The sequence below is a fragment of the Echinops telfairi genome, unplaced genomic scaffold (genome assembly GCF_000313985.2).
Source record: "Echinops telfairi isolate 266 unplaced genomic scaffold, ASM31398v2 ScPeMD7_3533;HRSCAF=4204_0, whole genome shotgun sequence".
NCBI lineage: Eukaryota > Metazoa > Chordata > Mammalia > Afrosoricida > Tenrecidae > Echinops > Echinops telfairi.
In genome coordinates, this window is record NW_022107431.1 from 57,293,733 (window position 1) to 57,318,077 (window position 24,345).

At 44.7% G+C, this 24,345-nt stretch overlaps 1 protein-coding gene across 4 annotated transcripts in view; it reads left to right on the top strand.

Annotated features, from left to right (window-relative positions):
* The first annotated feature begins 11,212 nt into the window (after positions 1-11,212).
* The window catches only part of TPD52L1 (TPD52 like 1), a 121,723-nt gene continuing 108,590 nt past the window's right edge, over positions 11,213-24,345 (top strand). For all 4 annotated transcript variants that reach the window (XM_045294488.1, XM_045294490.1, XM_045294491.1 and 1 more), the window contains exon 1: positions 11,213-11,288. In XM_045294488.1, coding sequence (XP_045150423.1) covers positions 11,270-11,288 — 19 coding nt within the window. In that variant the 5' untranslated portion in view covers positions 11,213-11,269. The remainder of the gene's footprint in view (positions 11,289-24,345) is intronic.

The window sequence follows — 24,345 nt, forward strand, 5'->3', positions numbered from 1 at the left end:
GCGCCAGTGGCACGGTGGCTGAAGCACCCAGTAACTCATTGGAGACGACAATTGGTCCTGGGACCTCACTATCAGTAGAGGAGAGATGATGCAGTCTCCTGCTGTAAAGATTGACACCCATGAGAATCCTGTGAAAGCCAGTGAGATCTACTGCGTGCTACAGAGTCCCGATGGCTGACTCCATAGCAGGGAGTTCAGTTTGGCATTTGGTTCAACTATTTCAGAGTGTGAAAGTCATGTTGAAGTTTTCTAAAATCGTTATTACTGCCACTGCTACTAAACAAGGCTTTGTTGCTTTGTGGTCCCGTGTGATCCCTCCCTGTGTATGCGGTCATCACCATGTCACACAGTGTAGGGCTTCCCAGTATAAGTGAGCCACCTGCCTCCTTTAACTTTCCCTAAGGACATTATCAATGGGTGGTGTGACGTTTTACTTAACCTTTCTCTAGTTTTCCAGTTTCACTTATTGACAATGAAACAAGCAGTGGACATTGTGTTTGAAAAGTAATTTAACAGCACTTGACTTTTTTGTTTTTGTTTTACAAGAAAGTACCACAGTAATATCTATTTCTTTAGAGATCAAACTCCTGCTAAGGGCAGCTATCCAAAAACACAGCCAATAACCACAATAATCTTCTAATCAGCAGCAAGTGATCTTGGAACTGTAAGGAAATTGCACCTTTGACTAAGTCAGTGAAAGTCTCTAACAAATGACAGAAGTCAAGCGAGGAACAGAATCCACAGCGTGGTAGAGACCTCTGTCTATTTATCCAGTCCTGTCTGTCTTTCCCTTGCAGTTGCTTGTTCCCATTGTCTTGCCATGTCCTGTGCTGGCCTTGCCTTGGATGACAACACACCCGTTTTCTTTTTCCCTCAGTGATACTGAAAGAGTTGAACATTTTTAAATGGAAATGTCATAAAAGACAGCCAAATAACCCCAAATCAGAGCCATTGAGTTGATGTCGACTCATCGTGACCTACAGGACAGGGTAGAACTGCCCCTGTGAGTTTCTGAGACTGTGACTCTTTACGGGAGTAGAAAGCATTGTCTTTGTCCCACAGAGCAGCTGGTGGTTGCGAACTGCTGACATTGCAGTTAGCAGTCCATTACACCACTAGGACTAAGCCAGCAAGCACACAGATGCACGCACATGGAAGCGGCATGAAACTAACCATTAGAACACAGCAAATTTTGTTATCACCATCATAATGTCTTGCATCATCATTTGAAGTTGCTGTCTGTTGTTGATTATCCATATACGTAACTCCTTTTAATATTTGTGTGTGTGTAGGGTGGGGAGGGGTGTTCTTGTTTTTACCAATTCCTTTAGTTTTTGATTATTGGAAAATGATTTTATTTTTCCTTCATTTGTTGAGGGATAATTTAACAAATGTTGGTATCGAAGGAATCATGGAGAGCTTCTGTCTCATACTTTCCACGTGCTATCAAGAGGCACCGGGGCGAACGCCATCGTGCTTGGTAAGTAGAGCGCCAAGGAAAAAGAGGAGAGCTCTCAGCCAGCTGCCTGGGCAAGCACAGAGGCTTCAACACCGAGTTCAGATCTGATGGCGGCTGTGCGGATGGCTCGGGAGCAGGGAGGGATTCCCTCTGTTGAAAATAGCCTTGCCAGGAGTTGGCACTGACCTACCAAGAGCAAAAGAAACCAGGTGCTCACCGTAAAACGCTTGGTGTCGGCCTGAGCTCCTTCTCCTACCACCAGGTCACATTCTTGGTTTCAGCCCAAATACCCATAGCCGTGATGCTCTCTCCATCCTCCTCCTTTCCCTTCTTGAGTGGAAAAAGCAAACAAAAGAAACCAGTGCCAGGAACATTGTCATGGTTGTTGTTAGGTGGCATCGAGTCAGTTCTGACCCATACCTACTGTACATACAACGAGCGAAACACCGCCTGCCCGCTCTGTTCTCCCAGCTGTTCCCATCCTGAGCCCAAGGCTGCAGCTACTGCCAAGCAGTAGCGCTTGTTCGCTGCCCCTCCTCTTTACCCAGCACGATGCTCTTCTCCAGGGACCGGCCTCTCCACACAACATGGCCAAGGATGGGAGACAAAGTCTGACCATCCTTGCCTCCAAGGAGCACCCTGGCTGTCCTTCCACGTCAAATTTGTTTGTCCTTTGCATTCCAGGGATCATTTGCTATGCTACACCGGCCCCACAAGTCAAATGCACTGATTTGTTCCCTTTGCTCTCCTTATTCCATATCCAACTTTCACATGCCTATGAGGCAAAAGAAACTAGCAAGGTTTGGGTCCGACATGCCTTAGTCTTCAAAGTAACATCCTTGCTTTCCAACACTTGAAGAAAGCCTTATGCAGCAGATTTACCCAAAGCAATGCCGTCTTTTGAGCTCACGTCTGCTGCTTCCATGAGCATTGATTTTGTCCAAGCAAGACAAATCCTTGACATTGGCCCCTTTCAAGTCAGTGTATCCCTGGATAGAACTGAGGTGGATCAGCAAAATGCCCTCCGATAAGGAAAGACTTTGATTACTTAATTCATGCAGAGGCACAGAGCAATAGCCAAGCAGGCGATTCTTCCTTCTCTTGCTCAGCCCTCTCTAGGTAAAGGGGAAAGGCCCTTTGAGGAGTTTGCTTTGACAACGTCATCCATTCAAACAACAGATAACGAGGAGCTAAAGATAAGCAGGCGATCCCTGCTTGGTACTGTGTAGATGGCTTAAAACAAGACAAGAAGCAGCAATAACAACAGAAGAGATCACTTGTGAGACTTAGAAGCCGTCACTATACTAAAGTGCAGGGCAATAATTTCTATTCATAATGAGTTTGAGGTTTGGGGGAGAGAGTGAAATAGGTGAGGCAGTTGTCCACCACAGGGGTTTTGACTTACGGGAGACACTTGGCTATATCTGGGGACATAACTATTATCATGGCTGGGGCCGGAAGTGATGCTATCAGTGCACCATGGGAAGAGGCGAGGGAGGCTGCTCAACACGCTACAGCACAATACGGAATGCTCCAGTAAAAAAGACTGAGTGCTGAGGTTGGGAAATCATGCATTCAAGTATTAGAAGGTGAAAAAGAATGAAGTGTAAAAAACTTTTTTAAAGACTGAAGTGTAGTTTTAGAGATTGTTATTTAAAAACTAGTCTATGTGCTAATGTTTTAAAGTCTAAAGAAGTAAATTTTAGTCAGTTGGCGGGCCTGTGGGCTTGCAGATTATGATGATGCTAGAAGCTGTGCCGCCAGCATGCCTCATGCTAGCAGTAGACAAGTTTCATCCGCGCCTGAGACTGTGACGGACCGAGAAGAAAGATTTGTCGATCTCCTTCGACATGTTAGTCCATTAAAACATTATCAATCACATAGCAGAATGTTCACTATCGGGCTGGGACGTGAGCTCCTCCAAGGACAGGGGCCAGACTGGTGAACTGGAGCACGCCAGGGAGCGGGAAGTCAGAGCAGCCCTGGGCCAGCTGTCCTGCTGTCATGCGGGGGCTGACCAGGCACTGAGCTGGCTTGACAAACAACTAATAAAAGCATGAGGTCATTATGTCAAGCACATTTTCTAACCTCCTCTGGGTAAGTTATGAATCCAGTGAAAGGTCTAGAAATTTTGGAGAAAGTTAGAGAAAGAAAGTTTGATCAGTAAGTCTTCTGTCCTGTAAACATGGTGTGCAGAGGGGGCGGAGGGCGGGGGGCTGGGGGAAGAGAAGAGCTGATACCAAGGGCTCAAGTAGAAAGAAAATGTTTTGAAAATGATAATGGCAACATATATACAAATGTGCTTTGTACAGTGGATGGATTGTGATAAGAGCTGTGAAAGCCCCCAATAAAATGATTTTTTAAAAACAATGTCATGTAATCAATATATTGACGAGTCACCAAATTTGAAGGGATAAGCGTGAAGTGGTTGTGTTTTTATCCATAACTGTCTCCGTAATTTGTTTGATGGTGACTTTAGTTGATCCAGATTCATTTATGCTTGTGTTTGGGGTTATTCCCTTCCACCTAGTCTAGTCTGACTCATAGTGACCCCATAGGACAGGGTAACACTGCTCCTGTGGGTTTCCAATACTGTAAATCTTCATGGGAATAGAAAACCTCATCTTTCTCCCAAGAAAGGCTGGTGGCTTCAAACTGCTAACCTTTTGGTTACCAGCCCAATGTACAACACATTATACCACCAAGGCTCCAAGTTCTTTGTGTGCACAAATTTTAAAACAGTGGTTATCAATCCTGCCAGTATATCAACATTATTGAGAGCTTATATCAGAATATCTGGGGGTAGGGCTAGATACCCCAAATGTTTAAAAGCCCTTCAGGTGGTGGGAAACCACTACTCTCAAAATGCATTGGACAGTGGATACAAGGGAAGAATGCATCAATCAACACCTCACATAGTCCCCTGTCATATATATAATAATTATCAGAGAAGGGATCTAATGGGGCCAAAAGTCTAAATACACTTTTTAAAAAGAAATCACTGGTGGCTCATACAACTCTTATCACAATCAATCCATCCATCCACTGTGCAAAGCACATTTGTACATTTGTTGCCCTCGTCATTCTCAAAACGTTTGCTTTCTGCTTGAGCTCTTGATATCAGTTCATTTTCCCCTTTCTCCCTGCTCCCCCTCCATCATGAACCCTTGATAATATATAAATTATTATTATTTTGTCATGTCTTACACTGTCCAATGCCCCCCTTCACCCACTTTTTTATTGTCCGTTCCCCAGGGAAGGGGTTATATATAGATCCTTGTAATCAGTTCCCCCTTTCTACACCTTACCTCCATCCTCTGGTATCGCCACTCTTACCACAGGTCCTGAAGGGATCATCTGTCCTGGATTCCATGTGTTTCCACTTCCTATCTGTACCAGTGTACATTCTCTGGTCTAGCCAGTTTTGTAAGGTAGAATTGGGTTCATGATAGTGGGAGAGGGGGGTGCGGCAAGCATTTAAGAACTAGAGGAAAGTTGTATGTTTCAACGTAGCCACACTGCACCCTAACTGGCTCGTCTCCTCCCCATGACCCTTCTGTAAGGGGATGTCCAGTTGCCTACAGGTGGGCTTTGGGTCCCCACTCCGCATTCCCCTTCATTCACAATAATACGATTTTTTGTTCTTTGATGCCTGATAACTGATCCCTTCAGCACCTCATGATCACACAGGCTGCTGTGCTTCTTCCAGGAGGGCTTTGTTGTTTCTGAGCTAGATGTTTCTGAGCTTGAAGGGAGTGCTTGCTTACCTTCAAGCCTTTAAGACCCCAGACGCTATATCTTTTGATAGCTGGGCACCGTCAACTTTCTTCACCATGTTTGCTTATGCACACATTTGTCTTCAGTGATCGTGTCAGGAAGGTGAGCATTATGGAATGCCAGTTTAATAGAACAAAGTGTTCTTGCATTTAGGGAGTACTTGAGTGGAGGCCCAATGTCCATCTGCTACCTTAATACTAAACTTATATGCATATAGATCTATTTCACCATCATCACCTATAAATATATTTACATATGTACATGCCTGTATTTAGACCTCTATAAATGCATTTTGCCTCCTAGCTCTTTCCTCTATTTCCTTTTACGTTCCTCTTGTCGCACTATCATGCTCATACTTCATTTGGGTTTCAGTAATTCCTCTCAGTTACATTGCCCTTGATCAATCCCTACCAGGCCTCTTATACCTTCCTTGCCACTGATTTTGGATCACTTGTTGTTCCCTTGTCCCTGGGTTTGTTAACACCACTTCTTTCCCCCCACCTCTCCCTCTCCCATGTCCCCCTGAAACGGTTGGTCCCATTGTTTTCTCCTCTGGATTGCTTATCCAGCCTATCTTATCTTAATCTGTTAATGAGATCATGGATCAGAATGGAATACTTCTCTTGTCCCTGTCTACTCATCCTTTCCTTCCTGTGCCTTGCCAGCTTCCTCGGGACACCCTGAGCACCTGAGGTTGCTAGTGGCCTAGAGCTAGTGAGGCAAGGGCTATTGAATGCACCGTCTCCTTGGACATTTTATGTTTTCACTGCATCCTCACCTGGCAGGGAGAGCCACTCTGGAGGAGTGAACAAGGATTTCATTCAAATTAGTGCACGTGGTTTCCATGTGGAGCAACGGAGGTGAAGAACAGGAGAGCAAAGAGAGCTGTTTGACTCTGCTTTCAAGATGTCAGAGAAATCCACCATCATGAGTGATAAGGAAGGAGGGACATCAAATGTAAAGTCTTCCTTTTTATAATAAGTTAACTTCCATAAGACTCTCCTTTGGTTAAGCCATTATTTGAGGGCTAACTGATGAGATAAATATCCTCAAAGACCTTTTCCTTTCTGTCCTTTCTCAGTTCTCACAGGTACAGCAGCCTATCCCTGACATGGTACTTGACACAATGGGCTGCTTCATAAAGAATCCATCCATTCAGCCCTTTCTTCAGACCATGAACTCCCTGGGTACACTAGAGCATGGTCTTTGTCTCAGCATTCTTGGCATTTATTATACCCCTGGCACAGAGAAGATGTTCAACACATAGTTCTGAATGAATAACAATTTTCATTATTATAAATAATGATTTAGGAGGGAGTCCCTCAAATTTTTTATAAATAGAGAAAATAAGTCAGAGTTTAGGTGAAGGTCAGATGACTCAAGCTAGAAAGTCATGAACTATTTTTAACCTCTGTGAAGAGCTGAGAGTCAACGGGCACCTGGTGCTTAATTTCCAGGCAGGAGAGAACCAGGACAAGTGAGAGCTCTCTGAAAGTGACTGAACCATTAAATCCACTTTACACACCATGGTTATTGTCACCACAAGCCATTTGAAAGCCCTTTCTTGGTGTTCAATTCTAATGGCGATGAATACAAGCCATTCAAAAGCCCTACTCTTGGTGTTCAATTCTAATGGTGATGACTATAATTTTAAAAATATGCACATGATTGAGTTTCCCATAATTCCAGTAAATATGTGAGGCTTCACTAAAAAGAGACAAATAACAGACATTTTTATTTATATCTATCTCTCTATTTTACATAAAAGGAAGCTCCCATTATAAAGATGACTATCTTCATCTACATCGATATTTGAATCTATGTACGCTCCTGTCAACAGAGGTAATGCAGTTATTCAAAACCCTCTCTCTCTAAAAACAAAAACTAATGCCACCAAAAAAACCCTCAACCTTGATAATTATAGGCTAATAAATCCAGACCACTACCTGAAATTTTTAGAGTAAATACATAAAGACGGATTATAGAAAATGAAGATATGCCAAGATAGGGCCTTCTTCCTTCTTCTCAAATTCTATAAGGAAGGCCTTCAAAGAAAACTCCAATGAAAGGAATGCTGGCTTGGTGGGCGGGGCTTGTCAGGCTACTGTTTTAGCCCTCCCCGTTTTACCCGCTTTGCTTACTCCTCCCTCTTTGCATCCCCCACCAGTGAGACAGGACAGGAATCCCCATGAGTTAGGTTCAGAAAGGATGTGGGGCGAAGCACTCTACAGCTTGCTGTACCGGGCGGTCCGCAGGGCAGTTAGGAGGAGGAAGATGCCTACATTTGAACCTGGGGTGGAGCAGCAGCCCCAGTCAGTGGTTTGGGGCACGGGGCTCCTTAATCAGCGAGAACTTCCTATCAGCTTCTGCAGGTTTCGGTCTTGCAGGCACCCTGACAAAATGCCTTGCCCAGATTCCCTCGTCTTTGCCTGTGTCTCTTCAGGACATCGCTAACCCTTAGGGAAACTCCAAACGCCAACCCAAACCCACTGCTGTGAGGCTGGTGCAGGCTCACAGTGCCACTGTAGGGCAGAAGAAGGCTGCCCCTCTGGTTCCCAATGCTGCCATCCTTTCAGGAGCGGTGACCGTTCTCCCGTGGAGCAGCTGGTGCCTTCCAACCTTTTGGTTGGCAGCTGGGTCATTTAACCACTGTACCAACAGGGCTCAGTTACCTGAAATGAACAAATCAAGAGTAACTAACCAAGACCGAGCCTCCGGGCAATCTGCTTCCTAAAGCTCACAGCCTTTCAAGTCCAACGGATCGAGCATGGTTTGACCCTGATACACATGAAGCCCCAAGGGTCAGGGCTGCCTGGATGGTTGTTTGTTTTGTTCTTGTTTTGCATGAAATTGGAGGGACCCACTCACGATGGATAGATGAAGGATTATTGACCGTGATGCACACTAAGAAATAATTGTTTTTCTATATCCAAAGTGGTGCATACATGTACACTATATGTGATACAGCTATCAAAGATGTAGGACTGACTCGCAATGTTCCAGATTGGGCCATGGGGGCTCCTTAAACCAGTCATGATAACTCTGAGAATGTGTGTGTGTATGTATATATATAAACATTATCATCACATATACAGGTCAGAGTAGAATTGCCCCTTTGGGTTTCTGAGGTTATAAATCTTTACAGAAGTAGAAAGCTTCATCTTTCAAAACCACCAGCAGCTCTTCAGAAGAGAGGCTGTGCTTTCTATTCCGTAAAAAAGTTACAGTCTTGGAAACCCACAAGGGGTTGCTATGAATCAGCCTTGATTTTATGGCAGTGAGTATGTGTACACACACACACACACACACACACACAAGGGGGTACCCCCCAGAACCGGAATTTTCCCCCCAAAGATATGCATTTAATATTTATAACAAAACAAACTTATCATCTTCAAAATTCTCTCCATGACACAAAACATTTGTCAAATCTGTGATTCCATTCTTGGAAACATTTTTCAAAACTCATCTGTTTGGATGGCTGACAGCGCCTCCCTCGTTTTGTTCGTCACCTCATCTATATTGTCAAATAGCTGTCATTTCATGTCCCTCTGCATTCTCAGAAACAAAAATAAGCAGCAGGAGAGAGGTCAGGTGAGTAAGGAGCATGGGACAAGAGAGGCATGCTGTTTTTTTGCCAAAAACTGCCACAATGAGATGGCTGGGTGAGCAGGTACATTGTTGTGGTGGCAAACCACTTCCCCATATGCCATAAATCAGGCCTTTTTGTGCAATATTTACGCAATCTTGTCAAAGCCTCTAAATAGAAAGCTTGGTTCACGGTATGACCTGGTGGCACGAACTCCACATGCACTATGCCCCTCACAGCAGAAAAGCAAATGAGCATCCATTTGGGGGGGGGGGGGTACCACCTCATATATATTAACTTTCTTGTATATGTGTGTGTGTGTGTGTATATACATATACACACATATACATACATACATACACTAAGAAATAATTGTTTTTCTATATCCAAAGTGGTGCATACATGTACCTCTGCATTCTCAGAAATATATATATATGAACTGCAACAGAAGGTTCACAATTCAGCAGTGTAGCTAATATTTTCCGATATATTTAGATTTTAATGCTAATCCATGCTAATCAATTTGTTTTAAAATTTTTATTTGAATTTGTTTTATGGACGAATAATGAGTAACAATTACAGAAATGTGAGGCTGACTGTCAGTGGTCCGGATTTGGCCGTGGACCCTCAATGAGCCAATCAGAGATCTTCCCCAGATGAAACTAGGCCCAACTAGCGCAACCTCCTGGGCACTAAGTGAAAACAAAAAGGAAAGCCTGAAAAGCTCCCGGCAGGGATAAAAACAGAATGACAGCAGTTTCCATTCAACCTTTGGCTAGCACCTAGCCATTTGTGCCACACAGGGGCTCCAAACAAAGCCAGGTGTCTCCAAACCAGTTGTAAGAAGGACTGCTATTAGTTGGGTGAGTAACGGTCAGAGCCATAACAACTAAGACCTCGTAGGAATCTCAATGTTTGGGAGAGAAACCAACCAACAAACATGCCTTTCCCTCACGTGAACCCACTTTGTTGCTGAGGGTCAATTTCCACATGAGCCATGGGTGGTCACAGTGCCTTCCATCGGTGGCCCTTTCATCTTCTGGCCCCTCACACCTTTCGTCTTTTGTTAGAGCTTCTCTATTTGAAAAAGAAGCAAGAAAAAAAGCACAGCGGTTCATTTGAGACTTGCCCCCCCCCCCCATTTAAATAATAGTTGTAATTGAGCAGGCCTGGAAGTGACCAAAATTCACCCAGGAGGTCACATCTAAGGAAAAGAGAGTGCCTGAGTAATATGGTCCAGCTGTGTGCCCAGGTGGAGGAGAAAATGGGTTTTTCGGCCACAGAGACTAATGAACACTTATTTCTTCAATAGGACCCATGGCTACGCAGGCCCAGCTGCCCCAGGAGAAGTGAAAACTGATGTGTAGGCCAGACGGAAGGTGTGGCTGAAGCAAGCATTCCTTATGTGCAAATTTGTTTCTTGCAAGGTACCCTGTGCTTGTCTTCTGTGGCCTTCTATCATAAATGCACAGCACAGAGACTCTGGTTGTAAAGAAAGGTGATTCCAGGTGGGGAACGGAGATGAGGCTGGGGAGTGCAGGAAGAGGAGTCTAACATTCATCTTAGGTCACATGAATATGAACACCGTATCTATTTTGAAGAGTGATTTGATTAGTCACATTACTGAGCTGAATGAAGCCTTTTTTCGTTATAGTTCTCCGTCTCCTGTAATTACTACTTCATGTAAAGCAGGAGAAAAATGTTCCACTCCTGTGCAGAGTTACAGTCGATATCGAAAGTACCATCGACTACCAAAAGAGCAAACAAATCTCTCTTGGAAGAAACACAACCAGAATGCTCCTTAGAATCCAAGTTGGCGAGACTTCGTCTCACATACTTTGGACCTGTTGCCCAGTCCCGGGAAAAGGATCTCAGGCTTGGTAAAGTAGAGGGTTGAGAAGATTCTTAACCTGCGACAGTGGGCGGAAGTACCAGGACTGCAAGGACCGGGTAGGATCACCCTTGTTGGGGTCTGTGATCCATAGACTTGCAATGACTCAGAACCAACGTGAGAGCAGCACCCAGCACCGCCACCGCCACCAAGTCTGGTCTCCCGTGGCTGGCAGGTTCAGTGTCCCACCTGTGGGCGGGACGGGCGTCTTGTCAGTCCAACCTCCTGCGCCTCTGTCCAGCGCGCACACGCAGCCCAGGCCGGTGCGGCACTTCCCGGGCCCCCCGGCGCGGGCGCCCTGCGCGCGCTTCGCAGAGCGGCCGGCAGGTGGCGGCGAGCGGCGAGCGCGTCGCCGGCGAGGTCCGCGCCAGGTGGAGAGTCAGGGGCGGAGGTCCCCGGAGAGGCCCAGGCCACCGCCGCCGTCTTCCCACGCCCTCGGCGCCGCGCTCGCCGCTCGCGGGCCGGGAAGAACGCGCCAGCGGCAGGGCCGGCTGCCTTCTGCGCGCGCGGGCACCGCTGCCAGCTGCTCCGCGAAGTGCCGGCCGCGGCCGCGATGGAGGCGCAGGCACAAGGTGAGTGGGCGCCGATCGCCCCCAAGAAGCGGGTCGGCGGCGCACAGCAAGGAGCGGTACCCGCAGCCGCCAAGTTTGCTCCACCGCCACCCGGGCAGCACTCGGCTCCTGCCTGAGCCTTCGGGGGCGATGCCCGCTCAGGCCACGCGGGGCTGGCGGTGGGCGAGGACTGAGTGAAGGAGCCTTTTCAGTCGGGGGTGGGGGCAGGGGGTCGCTCGGCAGGAAAGGCGCCCGGGCCCAGCCCAGCTGCCCGCGGGTGCCCACCCGAAGGACCTGTTGTGCCGGGTCCAGAGGCAGCGTCGGTTCCCTTGTCGTGGGAAGCGTGGGGAGCGAGTGCTACCCCTCTCGCTCCGGATGAGGGTTCGCGTCCCACCGCTTGGAAGTTGGCTGGCGAAAGGAGTGAGTGCGGAGGGGGTGGCTCCTGGGAGACCTGGGCCTCTGGCTTCCAGGCCAAAGGAGAGTGACTGGCCCACACGCCCCCCCCCCCCCAATCCCCTGCGGACCGGATTCCCCTGGCTCCGAGTGCGACCTCTGTGCCCCCCATCGCAGGACCCTGGCAGAGATACAGCAGCCGCTGCCCGGGGTGTTGGGAGGTGTGGGTGGGAGGTGGGGTTGTGATCTCTTAGGGGCCCAGGGGAGTTCACATCCGGACCAGAGTGGGGACACCTGGAAGAGTTGTGCAAGAGGGCCCTAAACAGACCTTGGAATGGGGCAGAGGTGGATGGCTATAACTCCACGGTCAACCTTTTAGGGGGAACGCCCAGAGGAGATGAGTTAGGGAGTTGAGCCTCTTCACCTTTTCTCTGCACTGTAGAGAAGTCTGCCTTTAACATAAATTAAACCTGGCCTTTCGTGACCCTGCGCATTCGCCCTCTGGATGCAAACCTCTAGGTTCGAAGGAAGGACTAGGGTGAAAGGACCAAGAGTGCCTATAGCATGGACCACACTCTTCTCTCTTCAGCCTGCCATTGCCTCTGTAGGAAATTCCGAGCGGCCCTGCACGACAGAGTAGAACTGGGCCTGTGGGTTTCCGGGACTTTAAATCTTTATGGGACTCGACAGCCTCATCTTTCTCCTTCGGTGTAGCTGGTGGGTAGGAACCCCTGACTTTGTGGTTAGCAATTCCATGCATAGAGGGTGGCTAGGAGTCGGTATGGACTGGATGGCAGTGAGTTGGGGTTTTGGTTAAATAGACGTGAATGCGACCAAGGATGGACACAGGGAGATGAATTCAAAAGCAGAGGCAGGTTCAGCGGACACCTCAAGCTCAGGAGGACTCCTGGAGCTTGGCAGACTGACTTGCATGTCAGAATCCTTGGGAGAGTCTGAATTAAATTCTGGCCCTGGTGACTCCACACCAGTCAAGTCGGAATCTCTTCCCAGGAAGAGTAACCGGGCAGCAGATAGGAATGCTTCATCCAAACGGGAGGGCATGGGCAGTACAGGCTGAGAACCATGGTGCGCACTGAGTCACTTTAGTGGTTGGCTTTATTGCTGAGAGTTACTTAACAAAGAGCCCAGTGGTTTCCTTTGCCAGGTGCAGTCTCAGGAAAAGCAGACACAGACTTGATATTTGCTCCATAAAATGTACAGTAGAAGAGGCAGACAACTGCTTCCTCCTCTGGCTGGGGAGGGCGGTGGGTTTTGCTGTAAAAGTGGCATGCTAATTTTGACCAGCCATGTGTAAACCAAAACTTGGCATAGCAGGGCTTGCAAAAGTGCCTCCTGGAGAGAGGTGTGCTTGCAAGCAAACACAGAAGGTTCATGCTATTTGTATAAAACCCAGAATTTGGTAATCAGAAGGAATAATGGCTTGTACACACTGTGACAGAGCTAAATTTTGAAAACTAGATGTTAAGTCAAAGAAATGACCCCAAAAGACCATGTAATGTGTGATGTAACTTCTATGAAATGCCCAGAGAAGGCAAACATACAGGGACAGAAAGTAGACCGGTCCCTGTGAGTTTCCAAAACTGTAAACCTTTTCTGGAGCAGAAAGCCTCATCTTTCTCCCGAGGAGTGGCTCATGGTTTTGAACTGTTGTCCTTGGGGCTAGCAGCCCAACTCATAACCACTCTGCCCCCAGGGCTCCTTAAAGGACTAGTTAAAAGACAGCTAAAACGGTCTCCAAAGAGTTTGATTTGGGTGGTCCTAAGACAGAATGAGGAAAATGAAAAGATTTGATACTTAAGAAGTAAAATAAAAATAGCTTGTGAGTGTCTAGAATGATTCCGTCTTCCGACTTGTACAACCAGATGGACACCATTTACCTCACTTCATACCTTTTCCTTTTCTGTCATGTAAGCAACAGGCTATTACATTCTTCAGAATAAAACTTTACTTAAGGGTTTCTAATACAATTCTCTTGGGTGGTCATAAAAAAAAGATTTTTACCCAAAATCTTTAATAGCTGTAAAAAAAAACTTTTATTGTATTCAAGGGAACATTTTCCCACTTGGCACAATTTTCTTTTTCCTGGATAAATGAATATTTGCCTCCTAGATTCCAAGATAGGTGACTTCTAAAGGAGTGAACTTTTATCACCCCAAAAAAGCTCGCTGCCATCAAGGTGATTCCGACTCACTGTGATGTATAGGACAGCGTAGACCCTCCCCTGTGTGTTTCTGAGATTGCACCTCTGGGTGAGAATTCAAAGCCTCATCTTTCTCCCCAGAGTGCCAGGTGGTTTTGAAACCACCTTGTGATTAATGACCTAAAGTGCAACCACAATGCCACCACTGCGTCCACACTTGGATCAAGAGCAGAGTTTACTTTAAAGTTATCAAGAGTGATGATGGCTGACTTATCTGTTCACCTCTAGAGATAATCTAGAGGTGATCACATACGACAGTCAAAATAGACAGCTGTTGACGGGCTACTCCTTCATGGCTTAAAAGGGGACCACCCATTTGCTCTGGACCTTGTATGCAAATCTAGGTCAACAAATGCAGCAGAGGGTTCTAAACACTTTCCCGTAAGTGAAATTCTGCAAAGATCTCCTTTGACACTATAAAAGAGTAGATTACTTCCAGCAAGTAAATCAAATACTCTAAGGAGTTGGTAGAATGAAAACCACAGAAATGCTTTTTGCTTGACTGCTATTGAGTTGATTCCGATCATATAGGACAGAGCAGAATTACCCCTGTGGGTTTCTGAGAGTAGAACTTTTTATGGGAGTACAGTGCCTCGTCTTTCTCCTGAGGAGCAGCTGGGGGTTTAAAACTGCTGACCTTGCAGTTAGCAACCCAGCATACAACCAGGGATCCACGGATCCACAAAGAGGCCTGGAGAACAGGATGGAATGGGAATGCCACAGGGAGCCCATACTTCCAGTTGCCTTCACTGGTGCTGGAGGACTTTGCTTTAATATATGTGATATATCAAGGAGAAAATTTGGTTACGAGTGTCACCTTATCATGGAGTCAATGATAGACCTTTAGAATAAAAAAGCTTTCTGTTTCTTTTAAACTACCTCTTAATATATTTTATTCTAAGTAGAATTAATTTTGTTGTTTCTACCTTTCCCGTTATCTAATGCTAGAAGGCATTTTCCTTTCTTGCAACACTTCTATATAATTAAATTAATGACTCTTAGTTGCCTATGGTTGCTATAAAAAATAATCACAAACTTGGCTAAAAACAACAGAAATGTATTCTCTTGTCAGTCCTGAGTCCAGCATTTTAAGATCAACATCACTGAGCCAAGGTCAGGTGTCTTGGAAGCGCTTCCCCACCTCTGGAGGCTTCCGGAGAGAAAATCCACCCTTGGCTCTTCCAGCGGCTGGTGCCCTGGCCTTCCTTGGTTTATAGGCATATCACAACACTCTGCATCTGTGGTTACTCTACCTTCTTCTGTTTGGTTCAAATCTCACTCTGTCTTTCTTTTATAAAAACCATAGTGGTTACATTAGAACCTACCAGAGTATTCCAGGATCTTCCACCCCCTATCTTAAATTCCTAATATTAATACATTTGCAAAGGCTCTTTTTTTCATATAAGGTAGCATTTACACCTTCCAGGGATTCAGATCTGATATCTTTGAGGGTTATTATTCGACCTACTCTGATAGCTATTTTTCATAATCTGACAGTCTACTCAGAAGGACTTACCAGGGGTCCATGAATGATATAAAGTAAGACCAAATTAACCTTACCTGTTTGTAAGTCTCATTGAAAGAAGAACGGCAGGTGTGCTTTACATAAAACTTTGCTCACTGTCAATTTATCCACCTGAACTTGTTCCAGAAAGGACTTAAGCCAGTTTACACAGTGTTGTGCAGTGTAATACTCAATATGACTCTTCTAACTATAGCTAGTCTTTGTATCTCCCACAACAACTGGGTGGGACTAAGGTGCACCTTACCCAAGGCATGGTATTTTCAATGGACTCATATTCATGTGCAAGTTGGACAAGATATTATGAAGACCAAAGAAGAATTGATGCATTTGAATTATGGTGTTGGTGAAAAATATTGAAAGTACCATGAACTTCCATCTGAATTGGGAAAAATGCAGCCAGGTATTCCTTAGAAGTGAGGCTGGAAAGACATCACCTCATGTATTTTGGATATGTTAACAGGAGAGATTAACCCTTGGAAAAGGACGTCATACTTGTTAAAGCCCAGAGTCAGTAAAAAAGATGAAGACCTTTGATGAGATGGTTTCATACGGTGACTGTATCGATGGCCTTAAACATAAATGCAGTGTTTAATGAGGACAGCGTAGAAGGGCACAGTGTTTCATTGTGTTGTACATAAAGACACTATGAGATAGAACTGACTTGGCGGCACCTAACAACAATAATAACAACAGCCATAGCCTTTGTCTTCTCCACTGAACAGGTGGGGATCATGAAGATCAAGCAGATTTCTTGTTTCCTGATGAGTCTTGGTAAGAGGAGGAGGGAGAAGATATGGATAAGGTGATACAATTCAATTGTGAGTGATTGATAACAGGGTTAATTATGATTCTAAAGCTTGGGGAATCTAACAAGGGTATTAGTCAATTTTGCCATCCTGCTGGAGCCCTGGTGGTATAGTGGTTATGCAGTGAGCTGCAATCTGCATGGCCTGCAGTTCAAAACCACCAGAAGCTCCTTGGGAGAAAGCCTGGGCTTTCTACTCCTGTAAACAGTTGCAGTCTTGGAAACCCACAGAGGGTTGCTCTGAGTCAGCATTGACTGGATGGCAGTGAGTGTGGTTGTTTTCTTGGCTGGCTAGAACATGAACAATCTCAGCAGCACTGGCTGGATCTCCATACCATCCAGAAAGAAGAGCCGGAGTGAACTGCAGCTTTAGGACTCCAAGATACCAAGGAAAGTAAAACTTTTGATTGTAATAAAGTTACTTTGGTGGTGGTTATCTGTAATAACTGAGAGGAAGAAAAGTAGCTTCTGGAATGGCTTGTGGCAAAAGCCAGGTATGGAAACGACTCTGGTTGTTATTACTACAGAGAGCTTGTAAGTTTCCTTCAGTGCTAACTTGATTAGATGGGTGATTAGGGGAGTTTGGAATTGTCCAGAAGAAGCAGGTTTTATTTTGAGAAACCCGTTACAAACACCCATCACTAATCAGAACATGGAATGTAGGAAGTATGATTACAGGACAATTCTAAGCCATCACAAAATGAAATGAAACGTACAAATCAATATCCTGGACACTATTGAGCTCAAATGAACTAACACAGAGCATTTTGAATAAAATAGCCATACAGTTTTCTATGCCTAGAATGACAAGTTGAAGAGGAACAGCATCACATTCATCATCTAAAATAATATTTTGACATTTATCTTAAAGTACAGGCTGTCTGTATGCCTGCAAGGAAGACCAGCTAATGCAGTGATTATTCAAATTCAAGAACCAACTATTAAAGCCAAAACTGAAAAAATTGAAGAATTCTATCAACCTCTTCAGTCTGAAATTGATCAAACATGCAATCAGGATTCATTGATAATTACTGGTAATTGGAATGTGAAAGTTGGGGGGCGGGGGTGGGGGTGGGGAAGAAGGATCAGTAGTTGGAAAATATGGCCTTGATGATAGAAACAAATCTGGGCATCTCGTGGTCGAATTTTGCAAGAACAATGATTTCTTCACTGCAAATACCTTTTTAACAGCATAAATGGCAGTTACACACCTAGCCCTCACCAGATGGAATACACAAGGGTCCATTTGAGCTAAAGGTAGACATGCTGGAGAAGCTCAATATCATGCAAAGGCACCCAAAGCTTACTGAGGAACAGAGTCAAGTGCTCATATGCAGGTTCAGGTTGATGCTGGAGCGAGTTAAGACAAGTGCAAGGAAGCCACATGTTAGGTTCTGTCTCACATGGATGTAGAGACCATCTCAAGAACAGACTTGCTGCACTGAGCACTAATGACAGAACACTCGACAAGCTGTGGAGTGAGACATACATGAAGCAATCGAAGGGTCATTAACAAGACAAGAAAGAAAGAAACGTACACCGTGGATGTCCGACGAGACTATTAAACTTGCTTTTGAATGAAGTTAAAGCAAATGAAAGAAATGATGAAGTAAAAGAGCTGAATAGCCAATTCCAAAGACCACTCAAGAAGCCAGAGTAAAGCAGTGTAATGAAATGTGCAAAGACCTAGAGTTAGAAAAGCAAATATAAGAACATGCGCTCAGCATGTCTTAAACTGAAAAACCTAAAGGAAAAAATTCCAACTCTGGGTTGTAATATTGAAGAATGCTATGGTCAAAATATTGTAAAATACAGGAAACATCAAACGAAGATGGAAGGAATACAAAAAGCCATGCCCCCCACCCCCCAAAATAAAAGGTCAATATTCAACTATTTCAGGCACTGAGGAGATGAAGGAAAAACTTTAAACAACACTGAAGTAAGTATTAATGAAAAACAAGGCTCCGGGTAATTGACAGATGATCAATTGAAACGTTCAACAAACTAACCCAGTATTGGAAGCACTCTCTAGTCTATGCCAAGGGATTTGGAAAACAGAGTTGACTCTGTAGAATGTAGAAATTATCAAACAATATCATTCCTATAACACACAAGCAAAATTTTTCCAAAGATTGCTGGGAAATGGCTGTAGGAGGACATCAGCGGGGAGTGACCAGAAATACAAGCTAGAGTCACACAAGGAAGTGGCATGTGGGAGATGATTGCTAATATATAGATCTTGGCTGAAAGCAGAGAATACCAGACAGATGTTTCCTTGTGCCGTATACACAATGTAACGATTATGTGGACCATAGCAAACTATGAATAACATTGTGAAGAATGGAAATCCTAGAATGCTCCATTTTGTTCAGTAGAACCTGCACATAGAATAAGAGATAGTCATTTAAACTGAAAAGCGATATTGTGCAGTTTTAAAACTGCACAAGGTGGGTGTGGGTTGTATCTTTTCTTTTTACTTATTCAGTCTGTGTGCTGAGTAAACAATCGGAGAAGCTGGACCACGTGAAGAAGAACGGGGCATTCGAGTTGGAGGAAGATTTACTAACAACCTGACATAGGCACAATTGGACCAATAAGCAATCTAATAGTAAATAGAGAAAAGACTGAAATTCCAAGGATTTCATTTTACTCGGAGGCGCAATCAGTGCACGTGGAAGTGTCAGTCAATGAAGTAAAGGATGTGTTGCATGGCGAAAATCTGCTGCAGCAGGCCTGTTGAAAGTGTTCAAGAACAAAGATGCTGCTGTGCTTCCAGTCACCACACATACACGAGAAAGCCTGCCAACGAATAAGAGAGACGCCAGCAGAATTAATGCATTTCAATTCTGCTGCCGGTGAGGACTCTTGAAATTACCATTGTCTTCCAGAAGAAGAATCAAATACACCTAGAATTCTCCTCAGAAGGGGTGATGGTGAGACTTCATCCCATGTCTTTTGGACCTATCAAGAGGAGGCAGTGCCTGGAGAGGACATCAGGTTTGGTAAAGTAGAGAATTCATGGAAAAGGTGACCCAAGAGGAGATGGATTGACACAGCAGCTTCAGCAATGGGCCCAAACATAACAATTGTGAGGGGACCTGGACCTGGCATTACTTTGCTCTGCTGCTCGTAGGGTCCCTTTGGGTTCTAGCTGACTAGGCACCACCTAACAGCAACAATATATGGTCATAAAGGTCGTACAGCAGGCAGCATTAGAAGATAGGCACTGTCTAACTTAGGAGCAGAGTTGTCTACTTTCCCAGATAAGAAAGGCAATGTCTCCCTCTGGGGCCATTGGGCAGATTCAGTAACAGTCCCACTATAAGACTGAGGCTTCCCAACCTCAATGAGATTCTCCTATCATGCACCCAATAGTACATGCATGTGTAACCTGCCCTTCAGCACATCACCCTGCCACAACTAGAATAGCAAGGCCACTCTGGCGACTACTAGTCTTTTGCTTGTGACCCACTAGTCTTGTGTCTTCTGATAACATCCATGAAACTATAGCAGGCTAATTTGTTAGCTTGAAAGTGAAGCAAAATTGCAGGCACTTCACAGTTCTTCTCACCTGTCTTGAGCCTTTGGCTCTAGATGGATGTGCTACAGCCCTTCTTACTGAGCTCTGTTCGAGTGAATAGTCGATGAACTCAGCTAAAACTGGTGCCTTCTCTTGTAGACCAGGCTCTGGATACTGGGAACTCCAGAAGTTTTCCCCCAAATAGTCTCTAATTTATTTTAAGGCTTGTAGACACCTTCCATGGGTGTACTATGCTCACATTATCCTCCTATTCCGGAGAGATAGCTGTCTTGAAGGTGGGTGATGGGGATGTGGCTTACCACAGCCACCAGAGTATTGGTTCTCAAAGAGTTCATACTTCACCTGAAATCTCGTAAGAAATGCAAATCGATACGCCCCACACCAGAACACCTGAGTCAGAAATGTTGAGAGTGTGACTTAACACAACCTCCAGGTAATCCTGATGCACACACGGGTGAGTTGTGTCCACACATACGCATAAGGTCTCCAGCCATGCATGACACTGGGGTGACACGGGCATTCACCCCTTGCTGGCAGTACCTGACTGGCTTCGGACCAATAAACTATGGCAGCAGGCAGGAGAGACCATTCCCTTGACTAGGCTATCAGAGAAGGTTGGATGTCACATGATGCTGCTACATCAATAGACTCCTCCTCTCAGGCTCAGTGAAGTCAACAGACTTGTGGGAGAAGCCCACATGGTGAGGCAGTGAAGATGGCATCTACAAACTACACTTGCTTTCAAGACCTCAGGGGTGGCCCAGGGCCAAAAGCCAGCAAAAAGCAAGGGCCCTTAGTGCCACAGCTGCAGGGAATGAGTCTGCCAATAACCCGGATGAGCTTGGAAGTGGAGCCTTCTGCAGTGAAGCTTCCAGACGAGAGTGAATCCTGACTGACACCTGGATTGCAGCCCTGTGAGACACAAAACAGGGAAGCCAGACTAGCTGTACCCAGACTCCAGACCCACAGAATTTCTGAAATAATAAACATATCTTCCAAATGGCTAAGTTTGTGGTGATTTGCTTCTCCAGCGTAGAAAGTTAACATAGTGCAGGAGCCCGTGTGGGAGACTGTGGGCCTTCCCTGTGCCCTCGCCTTAGACCTTGAAAATCTTCCTGATAGACATACTCTGGGCTCTTTGTGTAAAATTGCACGCCACACTTAGCTAAACAGAGGCACACAGACACTTCCTAATCTTTCCTGCTTTGTTTTTCTTGTTAGCAACTCTTCCCTTCTAATGAGCTAAGCTATTGTCGTGTGCCCGTGCCAATTTTGACTCATAGAAACCCAATGTAGCAGAGTAATACTGGCTCAGAGGGTTTCCTGCACTATAATTTTTGTGGGAGCAGATTGTGGTGTTTTCTCCTGAGGAGTATTGAGTGGGTTGTAACCACTGACCTTTCAGTTATCAGCCAAGTTCGTAACCATTGTGCAACCAGGGTTCCTTTAATCACACTACATGTTTTCTTCACTTATTATTATGATCTTTTCCTCCCTTCCCTCTCCTGGAAGTTCACTGACGTCAGGAATCTCTTCCCCTTTGGTCATTGCTTACTCCAGAGGACCTAGAGCAGACTTGTACACAAGTTGGGGTGCTCTCAGTATCTGAGTGAATGTATTCAGCTATAGCCTCTTTCTCCCTGTGTCTCTGGAAAGCCTACTGGTGCCTTGCAAGGCTCTACTGAAACCATCAGGTTCTTCTTAATGTCTTAGTTCAGTATAGGATAGTTATGTGAGTGGCAAAAATAAATGGAAAGGAAATAATGTAGGCAAAGTACTTAAATAAATGAAAAATGGTTTCCACTCCCTCTCCACTTTCCAACTAAAAAAAGAATGCATCAAGCCTGAGTTTTCTGTACTGATAAGACCAACACTCTTCTAGAACTATGACTATGGAGTACAACCCTTACTTTCTATCAGCAGGACTCTGATTCCCGGGGTAGCCTTGCTTGCTGTACCTTTGAGTGTAGGTGGGAGTATGTTTTCAGCGATAAACAAACAAACAAGGAAGAAGAGAGAGTGACCAATTTCCCATTAATCTGTGCTCTGTTCCTTGTCTTTATGCTCTTGATTACAAAGCTTGTGTCTGGCTCAGTTATTTGAACGAAAGGACTTTCTAGTTTGAGTCAGGCACATGGTCCAAGGACTGGTCTGGAATGCCCTGACTGTAATTTTCCCCTATGGATAACTGGGCTTATTTTCTATTATCCTCTGCCATTCATCTGTGACATGCTAGGAAGCAACTGGATGGAGCAGCCCACTGGTGGCCATCCAGGAGGCCTGGCTCCCCGTTTGAATGCAGCCACTAACCGGTCTGTAACGGCAGACTTATCCGACATCTCTGCCAATGGAGTCAGTAGGGAGTGCAGGGGTATGGATTATACCAGGTCACAGCGAGGTGACACCAAAATGCTTGTCTATCAAATTGTTGTGTAGTGTTTCATCAGAAATTAATTACTTTTATAAGAAAAAACTCTGTAGTTAGTTATAACATTCAAAACATTTCTGTAAGTCCAGTTTAAGGGTATTAATATACCTAACCTACAAGCCTAAAGCTCTATGTACTTTTAACCTTCTAATGAGCTCCTCATTCACTGCACTGCTTTTTGCTGGCCTATGAGGGGATTGAAAATTCCAGACTTAGGTCACATACCCCTTAGACCTCAAATGGACATCTTTGCTCTTTTGTGCTTTAGAGAGACAGAGGAATTAATGCATTTGAATTATGATGTGGGTGAAGAATATTAGATACACTGCGGACTTCCAGGAGAACAACCAAATATATTTTGGAAAAAGTACAGCCAAGAATACGCCTTAGAAGTTAGGAGGTTGAGATTTCATCTCATGTGCTTGTGACACGTCACCAGGAGGGAGACCAGTCTCTGGAGAAGCCCATCTTGATGGTAGAGTAGAGGGTGAGGAGAACAGAGGAAGCTCCTCAACAAGATGGATGAATTCAGTGGCTGCAACAATAGTCTCAAATATATCAACAGCCAGGAGAGCAGTGAAGGGCTAGGCAAGATTGTCTTCCGTTGTACACAGGAAGCCATGAGTCAGTTCTGCGGTGCCTCACAACAGCAGCAAGGTGCTCTGGTCCGGGCTGTCATTATTACCCCATTTGATTACACTTTAAATGTCCTGCTGCAAGCTTATACTGTTGTTTTTGATTCTGACAGTGTTTTCACAATCACTGATTCTGGTCAAATTTTCTGGCGTTTTAAGTATAATATTTATTAGTGTTTGTGAACTTCTATCAATAACATTTTGGAAATGAAGTAATAATTCAAGGAAACAAAGGCGAGTACAATCAAGAAAAGTGGTGTCTGCTTAGTTGCTAATATTCTTGTAAATAGCATTATTGTAACTAAATTTAGATTCTACAAAAGAATATTGTTTACATTAGATATTTTTATTTTCTAATATAATTTCTATTAAAATTTTTCTGCATGTTGATGTGGTTGTTGTTGTTACTAAGTGCTGTGCGGTCAGCGCTGACTCATAGTGACCCATCAACAACTGAATGAAACACTGCCAGGTCCGGCTCCATCCTCACACTTTTATGTTTGAGCGCATTATTGCAGCCAGTATGTCAATCCTTCTTATTGAGGGTGTTTTCCTTTTTTGTTGCTGACCCTCCCTTTCCCAAGACCCTCCCTTTACTATGCTGACCTTCCCTTTACCACGGTCCTTCTGCAGAGACTAACGCTTACGGTGATGTGCCCCAAATACATGCACCAAAGTCTTGCCATCCCCGATTCAAAAGAGCAACTCTCTGTACTTCTTCCAAAACAGATTTGTGTATTCCTCTTTCAGTCTGTGATATAGTCCATATTTTCCAATCATACTTTTCATTTCAAAGATGACTACATACACATGCCATTTCTGTAGTATAAGGTTATAACTGTGGGGGAGAATCTGGTTGAAGAGAATACAAGAAAACAAAATAAAGGACTGAAAGGAGCTCTAGCCTAGGGACATTGGCAGAGACACTTGGCTTGATGTTCCTGTTCAGTCACTTCTTGGTTAAGCAACCTTTAACTCACCCAAGTTTCCGTGTGCTTATCTACAAAGTGGTGAAATGACACCCATGGAAATGATGCATATAAAGTGCTTATGACAGTGGCTGGTCCTATCAAGACAATAGGGGGGGAAAGTAAGATTCATTTGTTAGTAATTTCTCATGAAATGTGCATTCAGTACTCCGTGACCAGCTCTGCACTAAATGCTAAGAGAAAAAGTGAGCAAATCAAAGTCCTTTCGACCTTACTAGCCTATTTTTGTTGTACGGTTACATCTCAAGCTACTATTTTGAATGCATTCTTTTATACAGAAAGTCTTTGGGTTTTGTATGCCACCTCCCACACAAATAAAAAATAAATTTCTTGAGCTCAGGAAAGACATGTAGATTGAATACATAAATAAATATACAAGTCTAAAAGTTGATAGACTTTAGACACTTGACACACATGCAAAGTTCTCTTCTGAAGTATGTTCATTAAGTGGCAACTCAAGACTACCATCTGCGCTATTTTCATATTCTTTTTGCCTTCTGATGACATATATAGCTCAGTCCTGCCTCTGTGAAAGACCATT